At 33.8% G+C, this 22,257-nt stretch overlaps 1 protein-coding gene across 46 annotated transcripts in view; it reads right to left on the reverse strand.

Moving 5' to 3' along the window:
- Nucleotides 1-22,257, reverse strand: part of RIMS1 (regulating synaptic membrane exocytosis 1) — a 411,017-nt gene that overhangs the window by 126,369 nt on the left and 262,391 nt on the right. For 41 of the 46 annotated variants that reach the window (XM_073224834.1, XM_073224832.1, XM_073224839.1 and 38 more), the window contains 6 exons: nucleotides 12,250-12,317; nucleotides 11,577-11,687; nucleotides 9,832-9,931; nucleotides 6,414-6,537; nucleotides 2,982-3,028; nucleotides 1,047-1,159 (listed from right to left, as the gene is read on the reverse strand). In XM_073224834.1, the coding sequence (XP_073080935.1) occupies nucleotides 1,047-1,159; nucleotides 2,982-3,028; nucleotides 6,414-6,537; nucleotides 9,832-9,931; nucleotides 11,577-11,687; nucleotides 12,250-12,317 (563 nt within the window). Of the gene's footprint in view, nucleotides 1-1,046; nucleotides 1,160-2,981; nucleotides 3,029-6,413; nucleotides 6,538-9,831; nucleotides 9,932-11,576; nucleotides 11,688-12,249; nucleotides 12,318-19,490; nucleotides 19,579-22,257 lie in introns of all 46 variants that reach the window. The other 5 variants (XM_073224864.1, XM_073224860.1, XM_073224863.1 and 2 more) reach the window with 1 other exon arrangement.

Genomic DNA, 22,257 nt, shown 5'->3' on the forward strand with positions numbered 1-22,257 from the left:
TTAACACCACTGATGTTTTTCATAAAACTAGAATGGATTTTTCTCTCTCTTAATATATATGTGGGGTATAGGAGAGAGTCATACATAATGAAAAAAAAAAAGATGGCAGAGTGGATAAAATAAACACAAGGGATTATACAAAGGTATTTAATTTACTAAAAATAGAAGCTAAAAACAAGAGCAAACTTCCAGTTTTTTGTTTCATTAAAACCAAGAGAAGAGCAGCAAAAACAGATTATGGGAATCCACCCATCACCAAGGGAGCAAAAGATCATTCACAGAATAGTGTGAGGCAGACCCACTTTGAGTCACTGACACAGATGTCCTGTGTCCCACACTGACGCACAGGACGTGGGGTTTCATGACAGGGAGCCTTAGTCCACTTTACTCTGCTGCTCCCCAGATGTAAGGCAACAGTGAGTGAAACTGTAGCTTTCTCACCATTAACAATGAAGAGTTTCACCAAAAGTCTTAAGAAGTTAGAGAATATTTTAAATTCAAGCTTTTCAGGCTCCTGGCTCATAAGGTTGCTAAGTTAAATGGTACACGACTTTCTAAGTTCATTATGCCTAGCCACTTACTTACGTAGAAACTTTTGTATAGCACACAAAATATAATGGATATTTTATTTACGTCTTATTATTTATCATTTAATGTTCAGAACACCTGGCATATTGTAAGCACTCAATAAATACATGAATACAGGAATAATCTAATAAATGCCAGACACACTGATGAAGTAGATTATGGTATGAAATGACTATGACAATATCATAGGCTTTAAAGAAAGCCACACTTGAAACCAATATAAGACTGTATATTAACTATACTTCAATAAAATAAAAAAGAAAAACAAAGCTAAATACATAGTTACTCTATGATCCAGCAATTCCACTTCCAGGTGTGTAACTCAAGAGAAATGAAAACATGTGTCTACGCACGTACAAAAAAAAAAAAAGAAGAAGAAAAGAAGAAAGCCATACATTTTTAAAGATGGAACAGTGAGAAAATACTGATGGTCTCCAAGATGTACAAGAAATACATACAGAAAGTTGTCCTGGTAAGACTTGGGGGGCATCTTTTAGAGCTCCAGGGCTTGTTGGAGAAATAACAGAAATGGAAGGCCTTTCCATCTTCTGAGATTCAAAGGAACTTGAACCTAGAATGAGGAAAAAAATAATTTTCAGGAACATGTGTGTTGGGAATAAATATTTTTAATAAATAAAATATTTTTAATAAAATGCTAACAGCTAACAAATTTTATTTGTATAAAACCCAAACCCAATACCACAATAACCATAAACCTACTTCCAACTGGACAATCATAAAGTTGTCATGTGTCTTCTTTGGTTAACTGCTTTTTTAAAGATATTTAAAAATAACACAATCAAATATGGTGTTTATTTGCTTCAATTTGTAAGTGCTGATTTTCTACATTCCTGGAGGGTATTGTACAGTTTAGACTCATGCATGACCTCACATGTAGGTAAAGGCCTCATGCATTTGTGATAAGAGGTACCCGTTAGGTCAATCATCTTGGCTAAAGGCTCATCTATTATGGACTGTCCTTACTAAAATTAAAATGAATGCACATGTAATATAATTTCTAAGCCTAGGATTCATCACTGTTTTAATGTAAGGTATATTGTCTATCTCAGTTTTGATCTTACTAATGAACCTCTCAAGTCTGAGGATGTGGTCTCCAGGGATTCACCACCAGCAACCTGTGTCACCTTCATGTTGAGGAGCTGGCTCTCCACTCAGCCACTCACTTTTCCAAAGTGAAAGTTCTCTCTTCCCAGCACTATTGAAGTGTACCCTGACAAATGAGCAGTTTAGAACGTCTGTAGAATGTGACTACCCCAGCAAGTACAACCTTGAGCCCACGGCCCGGAGAAAAAGCTTTAGTGATAAAGCACTATTTAAGGAACACTGCCTGACCGTAAGTCATCCACATGGTTTTTTTCTATACATGCAAATTAAGTCTAAATCATAACATCATTCTAACCTCCAAAGACTTTCAACCATAAGAAACAGTGCTACAATATTCTTTGTTACTGTGTGAGGAAAATTGTTTTCTAGGGTCTTAGTACAAGAACATTATTGCTTCTAATAATTTTTGTTTCTTAAATTATAGCAGTTTATTTTTAAGAAGTACCAATGCTATAAAAGTAGGCAATTGCTTCCATTTGCCCCTTTGGCAATCAGGAAGTTCAAACCAGATAATGGACTCATCTCTAGTAGGTGTACACACTGATATGGTCTGCATTCAATATATGGACCTAACCTCTGGCTCCTTATTGTCCTGCCTTATAATCACCATCACTTAGATCACTTTGTATTTTTTATTCCCATAAGCTGGGTAACATAATAAAACTTGGTGATCAAGCCCAAGTATTATTAACTTATTGCTGATCTATTGCAAACCAAGTACCTGGGTCACTTCCACATTCTCACTGAAAACTTCACCTGTCTATTTTATTGCACATTGTTATCTTCTCTCACTTGCAGTGTCTTTAATGCCCATGTAAATAATTCAGCCCTCTAGTCTCACTGTCCCTTGACACCCTATGTTCACTGAATTTTGCCTGCTCACTTCATGAGCACACCCTACACTGTTACCCCGTATTAAAACTATTTGTTAATGTGCCTGTTTCCATCACTACACCACTCGTGAGACAGAATTACCCATCCAACTGAATAACCCCACATCATGATAAATTTGTGTGTACCACAAACAGAACAACTATTAGCACATATACACACACACACACACACAATGCAGACAAAGAAAAATCTTACAGGAGAACTTCTTAGGGTTTCCAATGATTGCCATGGTTGCCAACTTCTAATATCACTGGAAATGAACTTTTAGTACAGTAATGCCAATTCACTTATACCAAATAACTAGGATAATGACAAATCTTTATTTTTCAGTTTCATTCAGTACATATTATCATAACAAAGACTGTTATACTCACTGGACTCCAGGGGAGGATGGGAGCTCTCAGGAATCCGTGGAATGTCACTAAAAGAAACAGGGTATGGTGAAAATCCCGTTAGCTAAACTACTCTGCCTGAGGCAATCATGACCACATTTTATTTCAGTGGTGTGAAACATCCTTGGGTCTTAACAAGTGTGGAAATGGACGGAGTTACTATTAAGGCAATTACTAATGAGTATGAATGTCAAACACCACACACACACACATACACCACACACACACACACACACGGCAGTAAAATTAAGTTTTTATATATTTAATAGCAAACACTTCAACATGACAACATCAGACTAATATTGTGGTTAAAATCACCACAATATTTTTACTACCAAAACAGCAAGTTTTGGAAATAAAAAATGTTAAGGTAATTATTTTACTTCAACTCTACAAAATCATAATGACACATATTTTACCAATCAGTAATATGCTTTACAAACACATCTGAAAGAGTTTACTGAATGAAAGGGATGGAAACATTTCTTGGTAATAACATAATATGGTGAATATCATGGGCAAAGTTAGTAAAATGAAAAGGATGAATTGCTTTGGAAATTAAAAATGGTTCAAGCTTGCAACAAAAGAGCTGAAATATTTTTATATATGTGAATATACAATTCATATACACATATATAACCCTATATAGAGATTCATATCTCTATAGTGAAGTTAGCTAAATATATATGGCCATTTGCTATATGATAAGAAAGTGACTTGTGAGAACACCCATTCCTGTCACACTCACAAATTACTCTGAATATTTAATATAACCTCAACTTAATCCATTATTTACTGTGACCTTAAGAACCCTGGGCCAGCTTGGTTTGGGCATTACACTACAGCCAACTACTTTACCTCTGGTTTTCTGAAGATATTTTAGTATCAATTTAAGGAGATTAACAATATGCGAGTATTAACATGACATATTAAAGCAGACTGGAGTTAAGTAGTATTGATATAATTATTGAATATAACTGAAGGATTTCTAACCACTTACCTTGTGACCTAAACTTTGATTTTTCTTTGTACTTTTTGGGGGAAATAGAAACAGTATTTTGCTTACTCCTCATTTTCACTTTTTGTATAAAGTAATTCTCATAGCAAACTACAATTTATACATTTACAAATGACAATGCATCCTCCATTGTATATTTTGTAAGAATATTTAATATATGTTTTTGTATAACTAATAATTTTTGTAACATATTTTATATGATAATGAAGAGACTAATCTGCAATTCCTAAAACACAAGAAACCAAATATTTATCTTCTGCTACCTTCTTCTAAATTCATCTGGGAAAATAAAAATAAATTTTCAAAAATCCAGAAACAATAATTTTTTAGACAGTACAACTTATCTCTATGTCAGTTATTGAAATTAGAATTTGGAACTCTAAAACTGGGTACAAGCTTTGAATTTTGGATGTCTGTGAAAGAAAGGATTGCAGAGAAGTTGTAAAAAAAAATTTAAAGTGATGTGAATCAAATTCATATTGAATCAAAATTCATTAAATGTTAGTTGCTTCAGCAATATTTTTAGGCATAAATTTCCATTTGATGTTTACACAAGTTCTCTAAGTAGTTCTACTCACAAGTTAAGGTAGAATAGTTCTAATAATGATCATAAGCTTAAAGGTCTAGAACACATTTGGTAGGTTGGCAAAAATGCCCACTGATGCTGAGACTGATGTCTGGTGTCTCCTAGAGCATGCGGATCACTGTACATGCAGGTCACAGCTGGAATGATTCTTGGAGTCACTATGCCACTAAACTATGACTATTTGCTTTCTGCTTTAAAATAATAACAGAACTGCATTAAACATTATTATAAAAAGAGCTAGAATTATTGTCCCAGGATTCTAACAATTTTTCTATTAACTAGAAAGTTGATGTCAAATTTTATCTTTTTTTAATGATTTTGTATTCTATATTTCCTTGAATGCCATAGTCCATGAGAGTTTAGGATATGGCCATGAAGATTATTACTTTTTAAATTATTTTCATACAAAAGTAAAAATAATGAAAACATTATTCCAGTCTACTTTAATTGTCTGTTAAGTCTCCACGAATCAATGACATTTTAGCTGCTTACTTTCAAACCACTGTATATCTGAAAGTATTCGGCAATGTGCACAATGCTTGCTTTTGAATTTAATTTTTATACTTTAGATTCATTTTCCAATTTACTTACCTCTTTTCCAGACTCATATTTACCTCAGCACTAAAACACATGTCATGTAAAGCTAGCATAAATTATATAGTGCTGTTTTTTAAAAAATCTGGATGGAAATGTACAGTACTTTTGCAAATGTCTTCAACGTTTACTCTTAATAGTCACCACTGGAGACTAGTTGTAGGCTTGCCTTTATTTTAGAATTATATATATATATATATGTGTGTATATATATATATATATACATATATATATATACATATACACATTTTAATATTACTCTTTGGGATGTATGATCAGACATTTTGAGGATTAAGATAATGATCTTTTCTTGTATGTTTTGATTTGGCATATACTCATGAGGACAACAAAAACTTAAGGTTAATAAATTTAACAAATTTTTAACAACAAAAATTTAAGGTTAACTTTCTCAACATAAAATGTCTTGAACTGATGGGTCTATAATACTTTGGAGAATAGGAAAAAGAAAAGGAATTATTTCCAAAAATATATTTCAAACATTAAGTCAACTGTAATAGGATAGTTCATAATGCCTTCCCAAAAATTATTGACTGGAAAAATAAATATTCTGGACTTTATGGGTTTGCCAGGAAAAGCTAACCATGTGGGGAACTCTATACATGGATACAGAAAATATCCCACTGGTTGTAGATAATTAAATTATGCTGAAAATTGAAGCTTTAAAAATATAACAACTATTACGACCAACTAAGGTGTTAAAGTATTTCACTCTTGCTTGATGTTAATGAAAAATTGGAACTATTCAAGGCAAAGATATAGAAAAAATATTCTATTCTTAGTAGAATAATAAAGAGTTCATGTAAACATGTGAGATCATTGCTATTTTAAACATCAGAAAAAGATGTTTTGTTAGTGACCCCCTTTAAGGAAATGCTTTGCATTAAGTTAGAATTATTAAAAATAAATAGTTCTGCAACTAAAAGAAAATATTTTTACTTTGTATTTTACTTGTAAAAAATCCATATCAATACTTTTGATATTACGATTGTTAAATTGTGGAGCTTCTAAAATATAGTGAAGAAAATTCAGTATTCAAATTTTTTTAATTAAGAAATTTAAAAGTCTAAAATGTATGCCCATAATTGAAGGAAAACTCTGTGTTAGTATGTACTGTATGAATGTATAAACTTCTTTTTAAAACCCTGCTAATACATGTAATTTACTAAACTTAAGAAGTAAGTTTTTTTAGCCTTACCCAATAGGCCTTGAAACAATAATTTCAACTTGAGGTTCTGATTTTGATTCTAAAATAATGTTGTAAACTTCTTCATTTGTAGCTCCCGGCAGGGGTTTACCATTCCATTCTAGAACTTCATCCCCTTGAATTTAAAAAAAAGGGTATTTTTTTACCTTATATATTCTGTTTATTTTTCTTATCTTTTCTCTTTTTTTAACAAAGAAATGCAAAACATATACAAATATTTTATTTGTCTTGGTTCTGCTCTTAAAAGCAAATTGATTGCCATATAATGTCAGCTAAAGGTTCTTTTAAACACTTTTTTTTCTCCCTTTTTTCTTCTTGCCCCACAGAATATTACTGGTCACTGGAAATTGCACAATACAGAACTACCTTTATCTTTTTTAAATATACCAGAAATAATATAAAAATAATCTCATGCTATGGGATGGAATTAGCACAGCCTATTTGGAAATATTAAAAAATAATAATTAGCAGCATGCCCTCCAGTATAAAAAATGTAGGCAGGTCTCTATGTGAAAGATTATTAAACTGCATAAACTCTGTTGGGGTTTTGGTTTTTTTTTGCTAGAAATAGCAATTAACATTTATTAGCATGAATTTTCCAATTATAAGTCATGCTTCATTGTCTTCAGCAGACTCACAACAGAATAAAAATGCATGAAAGGATTTGAACTCATACCCATAGGGCAACGCGGGTAGCTATGCAAAGTCACAAAGCAAGCAGATGTAAAACTGTTGCATGACAGTTAACCCACTTCCAGATGTTCGTAACACACACATTCTATACATAATATATAGTGAGCATAATGGAAAATTAGAAAGTATTTTTATAATAATAAAAAATATAGCACTCATTAACTTGTTAAATATCCTGATCAATCAAACAGAGCAGTATGATGCTAAAATAACATGAACTAACAACTTGTTATTTTAATTAGAGTTTTCAACATGCACCATTTGGGAAAAATTATTTTCATCAATAGAGCAGTTTTAGGCCCCAAACGGTTCTCTGCCCAGTCTCCTTCAATTCTCAATGGGAAACTCAGGTGAAATCTCCCAGCCTCAACAATTCTTTGAGGTGTCTTAACTTTTTTATGTTTTTGCTCATTTTGTTGTTTTCAGTGTCTATAGTATTTTAGTAGGTAAGTACATGTGTTTAATTAATGGATTAATACTATAATCTATTTTAAAGCTAACTATAAACATTAAATTTTTTATTTTAGCTAGGTCTTCTTTTTTTTTTTTTTAAGTAGAAAAGCTTTGTTTTGTGAGGGCTATTTTAAAGTAATTATTTTTTCTCCCCAAGTGTTTGTTTACTCTTAAGTGAAAAGTAAATGTTTGAAAAGCACATGATTACTGCTTTGGTTTGGCAAAAGAGTATGATTATTACTAATAGTTAAATGCCTTCTAACAGTTTCAGTTAAGTTACCCAAGCAAAACTGGTCAAATAAGCAGAGTACACTTCACTATAAAAAAACAAATACAATAATTATGAATTTTAAATATATTAGGAGTCTTTTAAATTCTTTTGACCAAGAAAAGAAATAAAGTTTACATCGTATGAATGTATATGTGTGTGTGAAAAGGTATTTTCTGAAAAAATACTTATTCTGATATTTCCTATTCTATTATGTTCTACTTCCTTTTTAAAAAATAATGTATGTGAACCATCAAATCAATTTTACTACCCAGTTATGAGTTTCAATCAACGTTTTGCAGAAGCGCTACATTATGAAATTCTCCTCCTCAGAGTAACCTGGAAACATAACTTTTATTATCAAATTAACTTAATACATACGTTTATTAATTTACAAATCAATACCTCCTAAGCCAGAAGATGGTCTCTGTAATAATATTTATTTATATGTGGATAATCTCTTCAGGCAGAGACGTAGATTATGATGATACAAAGATGAAAAAGAGACTCTCCATCCTTAAATTTGGTGGGGGAGAAATACAGAAATGAATACTTTTAATAAAATGTTACATGCAGTGCTCGGAGTTCATGTGAGGAAAAGAAGTTGAGCTGGTAGCACCAGGGAGTAGTGATTAGTTACTGCTCCAGGTCAGCGATCAGGAAACACTTCAGAATTAAGGCAACATTAGATGAGTTTGGAAGGATGGAAAGGACTTCAACTGGCAGAGCACAGGGCAGAAAAGCAACCACGTAGACCAGAGGCAGTGAGCAGGTCTTGCAGGTGGAAACAGCGTGCCAGGGACCTACAGGTAGACTGTGTGGTTGGAGGTACAAGTGAATGGTGATGGAAGTGGCTTCCGTAATGGAACTGTCGTAGAGGACCAAGTTACAGAGCTTTGATTTGAGCAGATATGATGGGAGACACTCAAGAACCTTAATGAGGAGAGTGTCATTATCAATTTTGTGTTTGAATGCTTAAATCAAGTGCAGTGCGGAGCATGAACTTAAGGGTAAGGTGAAGGAGAGAAAGCTAGAGAGAGATTAAAACAAGATTTCAAATGCTTAACAAAGGTCATGCTAATAAGAACACAGCTCTGTAGTTTTATAGGCCAATGATGTTTATATACAAGTAGAAGGAAAATAGTTCTTAAGTCATAATGAAATCAAACAATATAAGATCTAATTGCTTAAAATACTATTTTCAAAACATCAGTCGCTTAAATCTCTTTCTGTGTGCTATGGGTTATCAGCCCTCAATTGTACAGTTCCACCTACTTTTTTTCTAGATAATTGTCTGGCATAAGCAGACATTCTAACGAAAAGACTCCTATTAAACATTGAACAATATATGTTGGTATGGTTTTAACTAACATAAAAAGTAAATGATTTACTAAAAATTGATTTTAAAGCATGTTGCTGAGTCAATACAGTACATTTAAATATGTTAAGTGATTTTATTAAGTCATATTAAGGTTACAGAGCAACACAATGTAAATTTCCAAATGCCAGGACACAACACATCTTCATGAGCACAATATGAATATACATTACATAATCAGTGTAAGACATGTGATTATGATTATATTTTATTAAAAATGCTTGCTATTGAATAAGTGTTTTGAGATCACTATGAAAAACTTACTAGTAATTACTATACTTCAAAAAATAAACTAAGGAGTTAAACAGTAATATTTTTTTCATAAGGCTTGTTTTGAATTTTTATAGCAATATTAGGAAGTCTCCAAAATTAGTAAATCCTTCTGCATTTTGTATCTATTTATTTTTACATAAATACAAAAGATTCCTATTCTTTCCTCCAAACTGCTCCTGATGTATAGTCATCTATTACTGCAATCAGTAAGTATTGAATAAAAAGCTTTATTCATGCCTTAAAATTATCTACTTAATTGATTTATATGTAACTTACCCAAAACTGAAAAGCACCAACTCATGCATAGAGTACATATTGTTTAAATGTTAGAAAAGAGACTTTACCTGCTCTCAAGTGTCCCACCACATCCGCAAGGCTGCCCTTCTTTACTTTGGTAATAAAGGCACCCAGGCGTCCTAAGTCAGTCATTTTTCCTCCAACGACCTGGGTAATTACAAATGTGTTAAGTTCCCAAGACTTACATTGAAACGTAAGTTTATTAGTTTGAGGAATGGATCCTATAGTTTTTTTATGATGTATTTAGAATTCAGTATAATGACATTCATGAAGTGAACTACATTTCTGATGAAAGGAGCTGGCCGTATAGTTTTGAAAATAAAACAGCACCTCATTATATTTGAGATGTCCTAAGGACATTTATGCCCTGATCATCTATATTGACCTAGCAATACAAGGACACCACGATTAATGACACCCTTAGGGGACAAGTGCCAGATTCCCCTACTTACCAAAAAAAAGAAGTGTTTGATACTGGTTACATTACAGTCCACTTTATCCTCTCAGTTTATGTCTACCATTTGAATTAAGTTTCTATATGCAGAGAATGCCCCATTGTCACATCTGATCTTGCCCTCTTTTGTATATTTTTAGTAGAATGTAGGTCTGAGACATAGACTAGGGATTCCAACCAAGAGCAGGCCACTTTGCGAAGCAACTTACCATGTTACAAAGAGTAACTAGCCTAAGTTTACCTGTGCTACTGACCATCTGAATGACCTCCTGCTCTGAAAAATATATGTGTTGCCATCTTAACTCTCAAAGTCTAAGTTATACTACTGAATATTTAACACTTCTGTTTGGCTTTTCCTGTCACTAAAACTGAATTCATCTGAAAGTTTCTAAGTTTTATTTCTCTCAATGCTGGGGCTAAATTGTATGACTGAAAGTGGGAGGTACATTCGCAAAGGCTGAGGTTGATCCATAATTCTTTGGGACATGCCCATTAATATAGGTGATCAGAGTTATTATTTAGCAAGAAAAATGAATGCTAATAATCAGTAATATGATACTGTTAAGTACATTAACAGTAAAACAGTTTTAGTTAAAAAATATATTTAGATTAATAGTCAATAGCTCTGAAGAGGTCAAACTATCACACCACTATAATACAATCTCTTGGTAAATAAAACTTTTAAAGCCAAATCTTTGAGTGTTTCTCTAAGCTTCTGAAGAAAATAGAACAATTTGATTTAAGGTACATAAACATGTACATACATAATAAAAAATGTGTGTGTGTAAAAATACATGTATATATTCCTACAATAAAATACAACCTTTTGTAATTTATTAGTTTTTCATTCTATCTGCTAGAAGTTAATTAATATTTTTGAAATACACACTTTACTCTTTTGGTATTACCATAAATTCTACTGCACTTAGGAAACTATCACTTTAATGACTCTTTTTGTTGCTTGTCAAGATACAATTAATTTATGCAGTCCACATTACCTAACTTTACTACCACCCATTAATATCTTTTTAATGTAGAAATCATCCTTGAACTTTATATTCAAAGAAAAATTCTGTAGTTTTCCTACATATGCCTGCAGTTTCCTAGTACATCTTTATGCCATATTAATAAAACGATTTAAAAATGTTAACCCAGATAAAAATGCCAAATCTACCGTATGGTATCAATATATTAACAGGACACATTCACTGGGAAGACTTTATTTTGGAGGGGAGAGGAGGATGTTTAAACACCATTGTCAGACACCTTGTTGAAAGCAGTCCGTACTGTAATCCACCCTGAAGCGCCTGAAGCGACGATCGAAGCCAGAATACTCACTTTCAGACCCAGCAACGCGCCGGACTCCTTGGGCATGGTAGTTCTCTTGTTAAGAATAACACGTCCAATTAACCGGTCCCCCTCTTTAGACGGTTGCCACGTTACAGGGTGCTATTAAAACATAATTAAAGTTTAAAAATATTTGTTTTCTTTCCTATAGACATGAAAGTATGAGTTGTAGCACAATGTGATGTTCTCAGTTAAAAGACACTTTAGGGGATGTCTTTATTCTGGTGGGCTCTATCCTTGGCTTGGGACAGCTTCCATTTATAGCTGTATATTAATTGCATTAGGTGATTATTATACTAAATAGTTCTAAAAGTAGTCAGCAACTAAGGACACCTCTAAAAAATGGTTCTGAGATGCAATTAATTGAAATTTCAAGATACATCTGCTTATATAAAGAAAACCGATTCTGTATTTTGCATTGGTAATGTTGGTATCATTAACCAAATAATACCTCATTTCTGTACAGTTATTTAATAATTGCTTTTTACTTAATTTAAAATTTGTTATAATTGTTTAGTGATAACTTTTTTTCTTCAAAACAGTGAAGTCATTTGCTTTCCTTGAATAGCAGTGTATGATTACTACCTATCACATACCAAACAAAGGACAGTGAACAGCACACATTACCGCTGGACTCCAAACTCTCACATCCCCGACAGCTTACCGAACTAATAGGTGATGTTTCCCGGCCGTGCCACGTGGCAGGGTCCAACCAGTAATAATCCAAGTCACCTGCACAACAAGAACAAAACGAGTGTGATGCTCTGAAATGGAGAGCCTATCACTTTAAGTACAACTTCTTCAATTTATAAGGTAAAGGGTTATGACTATTATACTCTTGAGTATGAACACCCTCCAGAATAATACACACCTGCGTTGCAAAGCCTGTGGCCTGAATCCTTGAAACCAATGTGTGCTCATACTACGGGAGAACTGCCTTTTGCTCTTACAAATCAGTCTAGAAACATACATAAAACATCCCCACTCCACCTCTCCTCAGAAGGCATCTGTACCAAGGCACAGCCTGCCATCTAGTGATGCTGAAACTTTATTCACTGAGCTGAGATGGAACATTTAGTGTTTCTCTTTCTACTTCTGGACGATGTTACAGCCCTTAAAATTGTTCTCTGGTCTCTATCCTCTTCCCTCATTAGCTGAACAATAGGACATACATTTTTAGGACACAATAGAGAGAATAACTTTGAGCAATGGGGTGCAAACAACTGACAGTATTCAGTCTTACTAATGCCATAAAAAAGACTTTCAAAATCATAACTTTATAAACATGAATTTATGAACCACTGATTTAGATTTTTGGCTTGAAATTACAATGCTACAAAAAGGAGCTGAGAAAAAAGACAAAAAGTACTGAGAGCAGCAGTGCCTTTCCATATTCCCCCAGGAAGGAAGGCCAGAGCAGGTAACCCATGTGAGAGTAAGTGACCTTTTGTTTACGTTTAAGATCGGATTAAATCAATGAAAATTCTCCTTGTGGACCTTGAAAGAAAAAAAATTAAGAAAGGGAGTAAAACATGCCAACTGACAGTGAGCCATCTAGCTGACTATCTAGCCAATATGTTTGGCTGGTATCTGTGAAGGTCATGAGTCAAGAATTTAGGGTAGATGACAGGCATGGCAGATAGAGGCGTGATAGAAAATTCAAAAAACATTTAAAATCTGTGGACATAATACATCCATTCCCTTCAATTCCTTAGTAGATGCTTCCCTTTCTCTTTTAGGTAATATCTTAGAAAGGGTGAAGGAGAATGTTATATATGGTACAATAAATACTAAAATGTTCTTCAAGTATGTCATGTAGGTAACAGTAGTATATTCTATGAAAGGGTGGATATTAGAAACCACATTGGTAGAAACTATATTCTGTTAAAATTTACTTCACAGAGTTCAGATTCCTCTCAAAATCACATACTTTAAAATGCTGACAGCATCTGGTGCCAACAATTATACATCTCTAATCTTCTCCTGGACCACTTCAGTTAACGGAATATAAGGAAGGGTTTTTTTTTTCTCCTTTACTTTTACTATTTGTAAAACTTTGTGTTTATTTTTAAAATTGCTTTGTCTTTCATATTATGACACCTTTATCTTGAAAGAAAAACTATTCATAATAATAATAAAGTTGAAATGACTACTAAGCAGTAGCTACAAATATCTTGCAAAACATTATTACAATTCATCAAGTTTTCTCCCTAAAATTTCATATACCTAGAAGTAGGGCTTGATGACTTCTTAAGTGAGGTTAAAGAAAGGCAAAATCCATATTATTTTAAAGACTTGAAGAGAACAAAGTGTGCTGTATCCTTCCGTGACTTGGCTTAGATCTTATAAGCTCTCCACTTCGGACCCCTCTCTGGCTCACGCCCGTTTCTCACATGACACCTCAACCCTGTTTCACTCACTTTGCCCTAAGGAAACCTAGATTCATGTATCTGTGAATGTTTGCTCTGCAAAAAGTGCTCCTTATATGCAAAGAACCAAAAGCTGATGTCTCTGGCACATTTCAGTGATGTACTGAGCACACTTTATTATGAAAACACGCTGCTTTCAGGCAGCGGTATTCTATCACTTATAAGCTTTGTAGGATAACGATCTTGAACGGAGAGTCTAATTTAATTGGTTCAAGATGAGATATATTCATGGTTCCAAAGGGTAGCCAACACTAACTCTCACATTATCCTGACACTGATAATATGGCTGCTACAGGTTTTATAGCTGAAAAAAAATTTTCCCCCAATTTTGGTCACAGATATGGTATTGTAGATACCTGCCAAAAACTGCTAATAAATGTTAATTTAAAATGCATTCAAGATTTTAACATACAGTAATATTTGTATATATTTTAGTATACAATTATGCCTCCTTCACATTCTAAGCAGTTTCTAATAGTTTTCTTATCACTATTTTGTCATTACCCACTAAATATAACATTACTGCTTAAGGACTTACAAAAAATAAGTCCTAAAATCTGAATATGTAGTTTTAACTATATTTCTTCTTCACACGTAATTACAAAATTTTAATGATACTGACTTTTTAAGTACTCTAATTTGTCTTTATAACAGTCACATTTCTCTGTTATTAATGGAATAAACAACACCATAAAACTTCCTCCTAAAATGTTCAGAATTTAGTATTTCATTAATATAAAACATTTCCCGTGATTATTTTTCCAATAGGTGATTAAAGATATTGATTGTCAAATGGCATAGCTTCAAAATGATAAATTCATGGTATTTGCTTATGGAACTAATACAAAAAGCATTTTGAGTCTAGTGTGCAATATAACTACAATGGAACAAGTTTACTATTATCATTAATTTAGATTCAGGAAATAGATCAGATTCTTCAGTCTACTGAAATAGCTCAAGTTTATAAATAGCCAAGTTCAATGAAGTGCTGTAATTTTGAGTATTATTTTTTGTGAAGACTTTGAAAACAGACTTTTATTCCATCCCTTGTGAAAAGTAAGTTAAAGTTAATAAGCACACAACTTTCACTGCACAAATAGAAGTCAGCTAAATGACATGTGGGCCTTCTGTAGGGAGTCAGTTTTTCCTAAACCCAAGTCTTTAGCTTAGGGTATGTAACAATGCATAAACACATCTGTAATTTGAAATATTTTATATTATGATGTCTAATGTCAGAGCATAATTCCAACAAGACCAATCAAGGTCAACTGAACAAAAAATACTTTCTAAATCATACACATGCATGACTAAGTGTTTCCAAGTATATTAAAACCACAAGGAGAAAACCTAACTCCAAGTTCACACATTAAATACCTATTTAACAATTTTACATGACAGTTAACACTTGACCCAGTAGAATGTGCATCTAATGTGCAGACAGTAAAGGAAAGGTTATCTACAACAAAGCCCTACTAGAAAATTTGGACTTCTCCATCTCCAGAAGATACAGCATATTTTTAACATCATTATAATGCATGGTGATAAAAGATGGAACTCAAATCAATTCAAAGATTGACTCACAGTCAACTCTGCACAATTCCAAATACATATCCATACTGTACTACTGTTCATGTCAAAATAATTGTTTTTCTGATATACCACACATCATTGCCATTCAAAAAAATTATAAAATGCCTAGACCAAAAGTCAGAAAAATCATCCTTCCTGTACATTTCCTATACCTCTTAAGACTTTTTTCTTTTCTTTTTGTTTATCCTCCGCAGAAGGATGTGTCTTGGGACCAAAAAAAATTAAATAAATCCTAATCCACTTTATTATAGCACAACACATAAGACAAATTAAAATACCAGGCAGATACATGTTTTCACTGAATGTTTCTATGCGCTGCATACACAAAACCAGCTCAGCTTCAGGAATGGGTGTTTAGTCTGAGACAATGTAGTGGGTTTTTTAATACTGAGTTCCATGATTAGCACACGAGTTAATAAATATCACTTTGGTTATAATGCGATGAAAACATTTATACATTGTGATATTTTACAAGGATATCCTTCTCATAGACAGGAATCTAAAGTCTGAGAACTGAGATAAAATCTTAACTTCTGATTAATAAAAAGACCATTTTGAAATAGTTTTCTCGTATTTTAGAAGTTTATTTCAGATAGTTCCATGCCTAAAAAAGGCAAGTGTGTCTGTAGCCACCCCTAAATTATGTATAATAGTAGGGCTGACTTTTGAATAAATTAGCCATAATTCACTGTATAACAAAGCCCTAGAAAGTCTAATTTCATCTAAATTAAATTAGCAGTCAGGGAAACAAATAATATTTAATAGGATTTAGTTATCTAGGCATTAAAATGGGGAAATCTACTTGTTAAATCTTATACTCTTGGAGTATTAAAGCCTATAAATAAATCCTATAAATAAATTTGTTTTCTTTCCTATAGACATAAAAGTATGAGTTGTAGCACAATGTGATTTTCTCAGTTAAAAGACACTTTAGGGGATGTCTTTATTCTGGTGGGCTCTATCCTTGGCTAGAATGCAATGCAAAATCTGCAAATTGCCAACCACGACTGAGTTACTGTCAGTCTAAGTTGCTATAATACTGTGAAAATATTGATACTCAAAAACTTTTTTGGTGATTTAACTCAAAATCCACACCAAGGCTTACTCTGCAATTGGACAGCAAACACTATAATGAAGGGACAGATCAGTGTTCCCTGAAGGCAGGGCCTGAGGCAGGGCTACAGGGATTTCTGAACCCCTGGTCTTTTGCAAGAACCTCTTCAGTAACTGAGCAACTTGACTGCTAATTCCTGGTTTGGCCCAGGACACATACACATATAAGGTGTCACTCCCTGGAAGAATAACATTATCTCTGGTCCATAGTGATTCATCAGAGTGGCTGTTCTCTAAATGCATGTTCGAAATTTCACTTTCACAATGTTTACCCTTTGTTCATAAGGCACTCTGCTTTCATCACAGAACAAGCACCACCCTTCTCTCTCTCTCTCTCTGTTTGGTATGTAAATCTGATGTTTCAAGTAAATACCATCAGCTATTATTTATCAAGCAAATGAGGTATCAACTATGTTTGTATTTGGAAATGATTTACTCAGTAGAACCGCCAGAAGTGAGTGACCTGAGAAGATTAAATATTTGCTTGAGGGCCTGTGGTATTTTTCACACTGTTAGTGCCCAGGAAAGGAGGCTCAGTAGCTGATCCAGGAAAGGAGAATATCATTAACATATTCAGTAGGTTATATGTATTGCTTGGTGAATTAGAGAAATAATTTTCTGGAATGCCAACCCTACCACCATACAGTTCTACGAAGCAGTTATATGCAACTCAGAATCAAGATTTTGGCTCAGAGTTCAGCCATTCAAATTGCTCGACTTTGGAGATAACTCCTATAGCATCCCATTGTTCTGTCGAGGGTAGGATGAAATAATGTATGTGAAATTGCTTTATAAATTATAAAGCACCACAGAAATGCAAGTTGTGATTAGAGCAGAAAAACACATACTAGAAAGTATTTCAATAATAATACTGATAAACATTTCTGTCAATTGTAATGTCATGCAAAAACTAAGATGGTCTTTCTCTGCCCCACAGTTAACTTATTTGAAACCTTGATTAATCAGAAAACCTCACTTATTTCAACTTCTCTAGTCATAGTATTACACATTATCTGCAATTTATAACTATGTTGTTTCTTTTAGAACATAAAAAGAGCAGGATACTCTGAGTTGGGAACTTGTGACTCCTCCTAACTCTGCCATATGAGGTACATTATCTCGATAACATCCCTTCATCTCTAGACTTGTCCTCTGTAAAATGGGGATAATGCCACTTTCTCACCAAAGTTCCATGAGGATTAAGTGAGATATCTCAGCTTTGTGAATGGTAAAGGACTTTAGAAATTTATTTTATTGAATAATTACACAATTTTGATTATGAATATGAAGTTATGATGTTAGAGATCAGATCAAATAGCTATCATAATTAAAATGTACATAATATCTGCAATCTTTGCAAAATCTGCTTTGAAATATGCTTAGAAAAATGTTAGTCATTTTGTTTATAAAAAATATTAATTAGCTTTGTATCAAACAGATGTTATAGTTTTGAGAATGAATGAATGTTTCTTTAATTCCATTGTTAAAAGATGAGAAAATATCCATCAGACATAGAAACAGTAACACAAATTTTCCTGTTAATTTCCAGAAAGCCAATGGAAACTATGGAGTAAGAAAATGGTTATAGCCAGGTGATCCACACATTAAGATGTATACAGATTAACTCCTAACCAAAAATATTTGGACTGTGAAATGATTGATTTGGTTAAGTTGCATAGTATTTATTCTTAATCTAAAAATAAGAATTTTGTAATTTCTTCTTAATACGACCACATTTTTATGTGGGAGAATAAAATATACATGGTGTATAAGCAAAATACTTGTGACTGAAGTTTTCCATATCATGAAAAAAGTAAGCTATTACACCCTTTACTTTTGTTTCTTATGACTCAAGATACTCCTGAAACGATTTCCTTGAAAGCAGCTTATATTGTAACCTTAAAAATTATTTGGTATGGATATTAGTATGGAATATATTTTAATATTTATATTCTAATAGGTTTAAGCTTTGTAAGTTCTAAAGATTCCTTTTATTTTTAGTTTATATTCCAAACAATGTTATCTAAATAGCAACAAGATTGATGGTCTTAAGGAAACACCTGTAAGTTTAAATATGTAATAGGGTCACCTTGGATGGGGTTTTGAAAAAGCACTAAAAGTTTGGTGAATTTACTTTAAATAGGCTAAAACGCATTGAGAAATAAAAAGCTGTTTGAGATGGCCAACATTAGTCATCAGTTTAGTTTTTCCTAGTTTTAAAAGGGGCACAAATTGAGATTTTTACGACTCTATAAAGCTTCAGGATTCAGAAAAACTCCCCAGACCCCGTGATTCTCGATGACATTCTTACTCTCTACCTCTGCCCTGAGCTGAGGGCACGGGCCTCAGACGTCCACCAGGCTCCTGGAAGTTCTGGACGACAGACCCACCCACACACCTTCACGCCTCAGAGTGATAACAGAGGGTGTTCAAAGTCTTCAGACAGTATTTGTTATCTGTATTAAATGGTGATAAAAACGTATCTGAAGAAAAGCCTAAAGTCATTGATGAGAGGGCAAAAAGATGCCCACACATAATGGCTTAAAGAAGAATAAATTTCATGGGTAAATACGGTTTGAGGCGTAACAACTGAGAAATTTCTTCTGCAGAAGATAAATGCAGACTAGTAAAGCACCCTGGGTAGCAAATTACAAAATTAACAGTCTTAGGGGAAACTCTTTTCCTTTTTCCAACACAATGACTCTTCACGAATAAGAATTTGGGAAATGCTGCACACCGGGGGGAAATATTTTACTGCAACTTTCCAACTGACCAGGCTTCCACATCGACACTGAGTATCCCGTCCACATGGGAGCACAGGTTGTCACGGGCAAAGCCTCGGAATGACCAGCCGGGAAACCCTGTGGAAAAATTGGGGTTTATATGTTTTCATCGTTTGGGGACTGGATGTTAAACCACAGGTTTAAGAAATTATAGTGCTGGGCAAGTTCACAGCAAAGACATTACAAGAAAGGACTCTAGATGTAAATATCTTTGATAAAGGAAAATGTCAGTCTTTATACAGAACCCACACCCAGGGGAAACTAGCAGAACAGTATTTACTCACAATAATAATTCTGAATATCAAGCCTATTTCTACTGGCCTTTTCTACATTCAAAAGACATGGGGATGAAAAAATACAGAGATCAATATAATGGTTTTAGTGATATAAATACAAAAATAATAGTAATGTCATGCATGATAAAGATGCATTTTAAGAATACACAGAATGAAATGGAAGCACTTATGAGGGATTGATACTGCTTATCATTTAAAATTATATTATTAAGCTAAAAAATAGTAGAAAATAAATTTACTGTAGCAAACACTTTTGGTAATATAAGCAGATATTTCAAAACCAAAGTTCCATCCAAATAAGTTACTGTAAATATTATGTTTTTTTCCTTCCCTTTTATTTATTGTTTGTTTTTATTTTGCCTATGTAAACAAATAATTTATAGATGTAGTTAAGTACCTTTTAAGTTGGAAATTTCTTTCCTGGCAGTGGGAAATCACCAGGCACAGAAATCTGGAGAACATTTTGTCGCAACATTGTTCTAGGGAAAAATGCTAAGTATCCGTTCCTAGTGTAAGTGTGGGTAAGTATCCAAGCATCCATCAGTATCCAAAAGTACAACCACAGGAAACTAGGTTGCAAAGCCCTGCAAGGTCGCTGGGCTGAGCCTCTGCGCAGTGAGAAGGTGCTCAGGCGGTACAAGTCGTGGCCACTCGCTGTGCTCCGAACTCCTTGTGACAGGCCATCACTCAGGCAAGAGAAACCACAGCCGGGCAGGGAAGGAAAGGAGCAACGTTCGCAAATGCACAGAGAGCATAAACACTTACTATAAAGCAAACAAAGGTCGGTCAGAGATCAACCACTGACTCAGGAGAGGAATTCTCTTCAGATTTTCTAAACATGTAAAGTTTGGATAAATGAGCCTCAAGCTATGTTCCCAACATACGGACGTCTCCCTGACCTAAAGTGCTCAAGCTGGTTTCCAGGCATGGACATGGCGATCTCTCGAGAAGAGTGGGTGGCTTTCTATTTGGCAGTGCAAGGTGATCCTGGGTCCAGCGTAGGTCAGGACTCCACAACTACCTAGCTGCGCTGAGCCTCCCCCAAGCACACTGCAGAGAACATATATTCTTGAATACAATATCCTCGGTATTTTTGAAATGTTTAAAGCAATTATATGTACAGAGGTCTCTGTGAGGGATACGAGGTAAATCAATGCAGATATTCTAAAATCTAACTCTGAATTAATCCAGACCATCAGAGAACCATGCACCTGGACTATTCCCCATTCCATACGATCCCTTTCCCTTCACTGATCCCCAAATTCCTTGTATATATTGTCCTTTACTTAGTACTAAAAGGCCAACGGTGATGATGTTACTCATGTGGCTCACGCTGCTGCTGCTGACCTTCTCCGTGACACTACACAGGAGGAACTTCTCTCTGGTATCAGTGTCAGGAAAAATTAGTGTGTACTTAAAACAACTTTTATTTTCATGTTATGGAAGCTGTACATTTTGTAACTTTATAGATAGTACTTTCCTCAAAGCATGCTTTAAAATGTTCATGGTTAAATACGCAGCCTAATTTCCACCCTTATTTTTCTTCACCAATCTTTTCTACAAGTTTTTAACTTATTTCATATGGCTTTATTTTTAAATTTTGGTAGCTATCTTAATCACTTTTGGCAGTTGACTTTAAAATGGGAATTAAAATAAAATGAATATGCATAAAACATATTTATTTAAACTCTGTAATTTAAATATATATTTTCCTGTCAATCACAAAATTTCTTTGATACAATGGGAAACAACTAAAATTCAATTTATTTACCTATTAGCTTATCCATAGCTTAAAAGGCAGAATTCAGTAAACAGCAAATTATCTTAGCCTATTTAGGAATCTTGTCAAAGAATGGAAAGCAAGTAAAAAAGGCTTTTCCTATAGCAAAAGCTAGTATCACAAATCTGAACTCCTAGTCTTTATCCCTCCAAAAAACCATAGGCCTTTGCTCATGATGTTATAGGCACGATCGATCATTTAGAGGTTTCCCAGTGTTCAACCTCAAAGGACCACTGAAGACGCACATTGTAAAAAGCAAAAGAGCTGGTACAGACAAGCACACTGATGCGGTAAGAATTCACGAGAAAGGGAACAGGGAAATATTTTAAAACTACAAAAATAATTCAAACAAATTGATAAGAGCCTACTTGCCCTCAATATTGTGAGTAGCTCTATGAGCATTAACTGTATTACGAGCAACATAATAACTGATGTTAAAAGAATACTCATTAGACAACAATTTAAAAAAAAAGTCAAAAAATTACTTTATGGCAAATAAACTTTAATGAAAAAAAGATGAAATCCCCTTTTCAGCCTTCCTGGTTTAAAACAAAATTGAAAGAGTAATGTACAATGTTGGCGAGAAAGATTCTAATTAAAATAATGTAAATAAGTAGGCTCATTAACAACAAGCTGGTTGGGAGACACTTAGCATACTGGAATATTCAGCTATACAAATGA

This window comes from Manis javanica, chromosome 16 (assembly GCF_040802235.1).
Source record: "Manis javanica isolate MJ-LG chromosome 16, MJ_LKY, whole genome shotgun sequence".
Classification (NCBI taxonomy): Eukaryota; Metazoa; Chordata; class Mammalia; order Pholidota; family Manidae; genus Manis; species Manis javanica.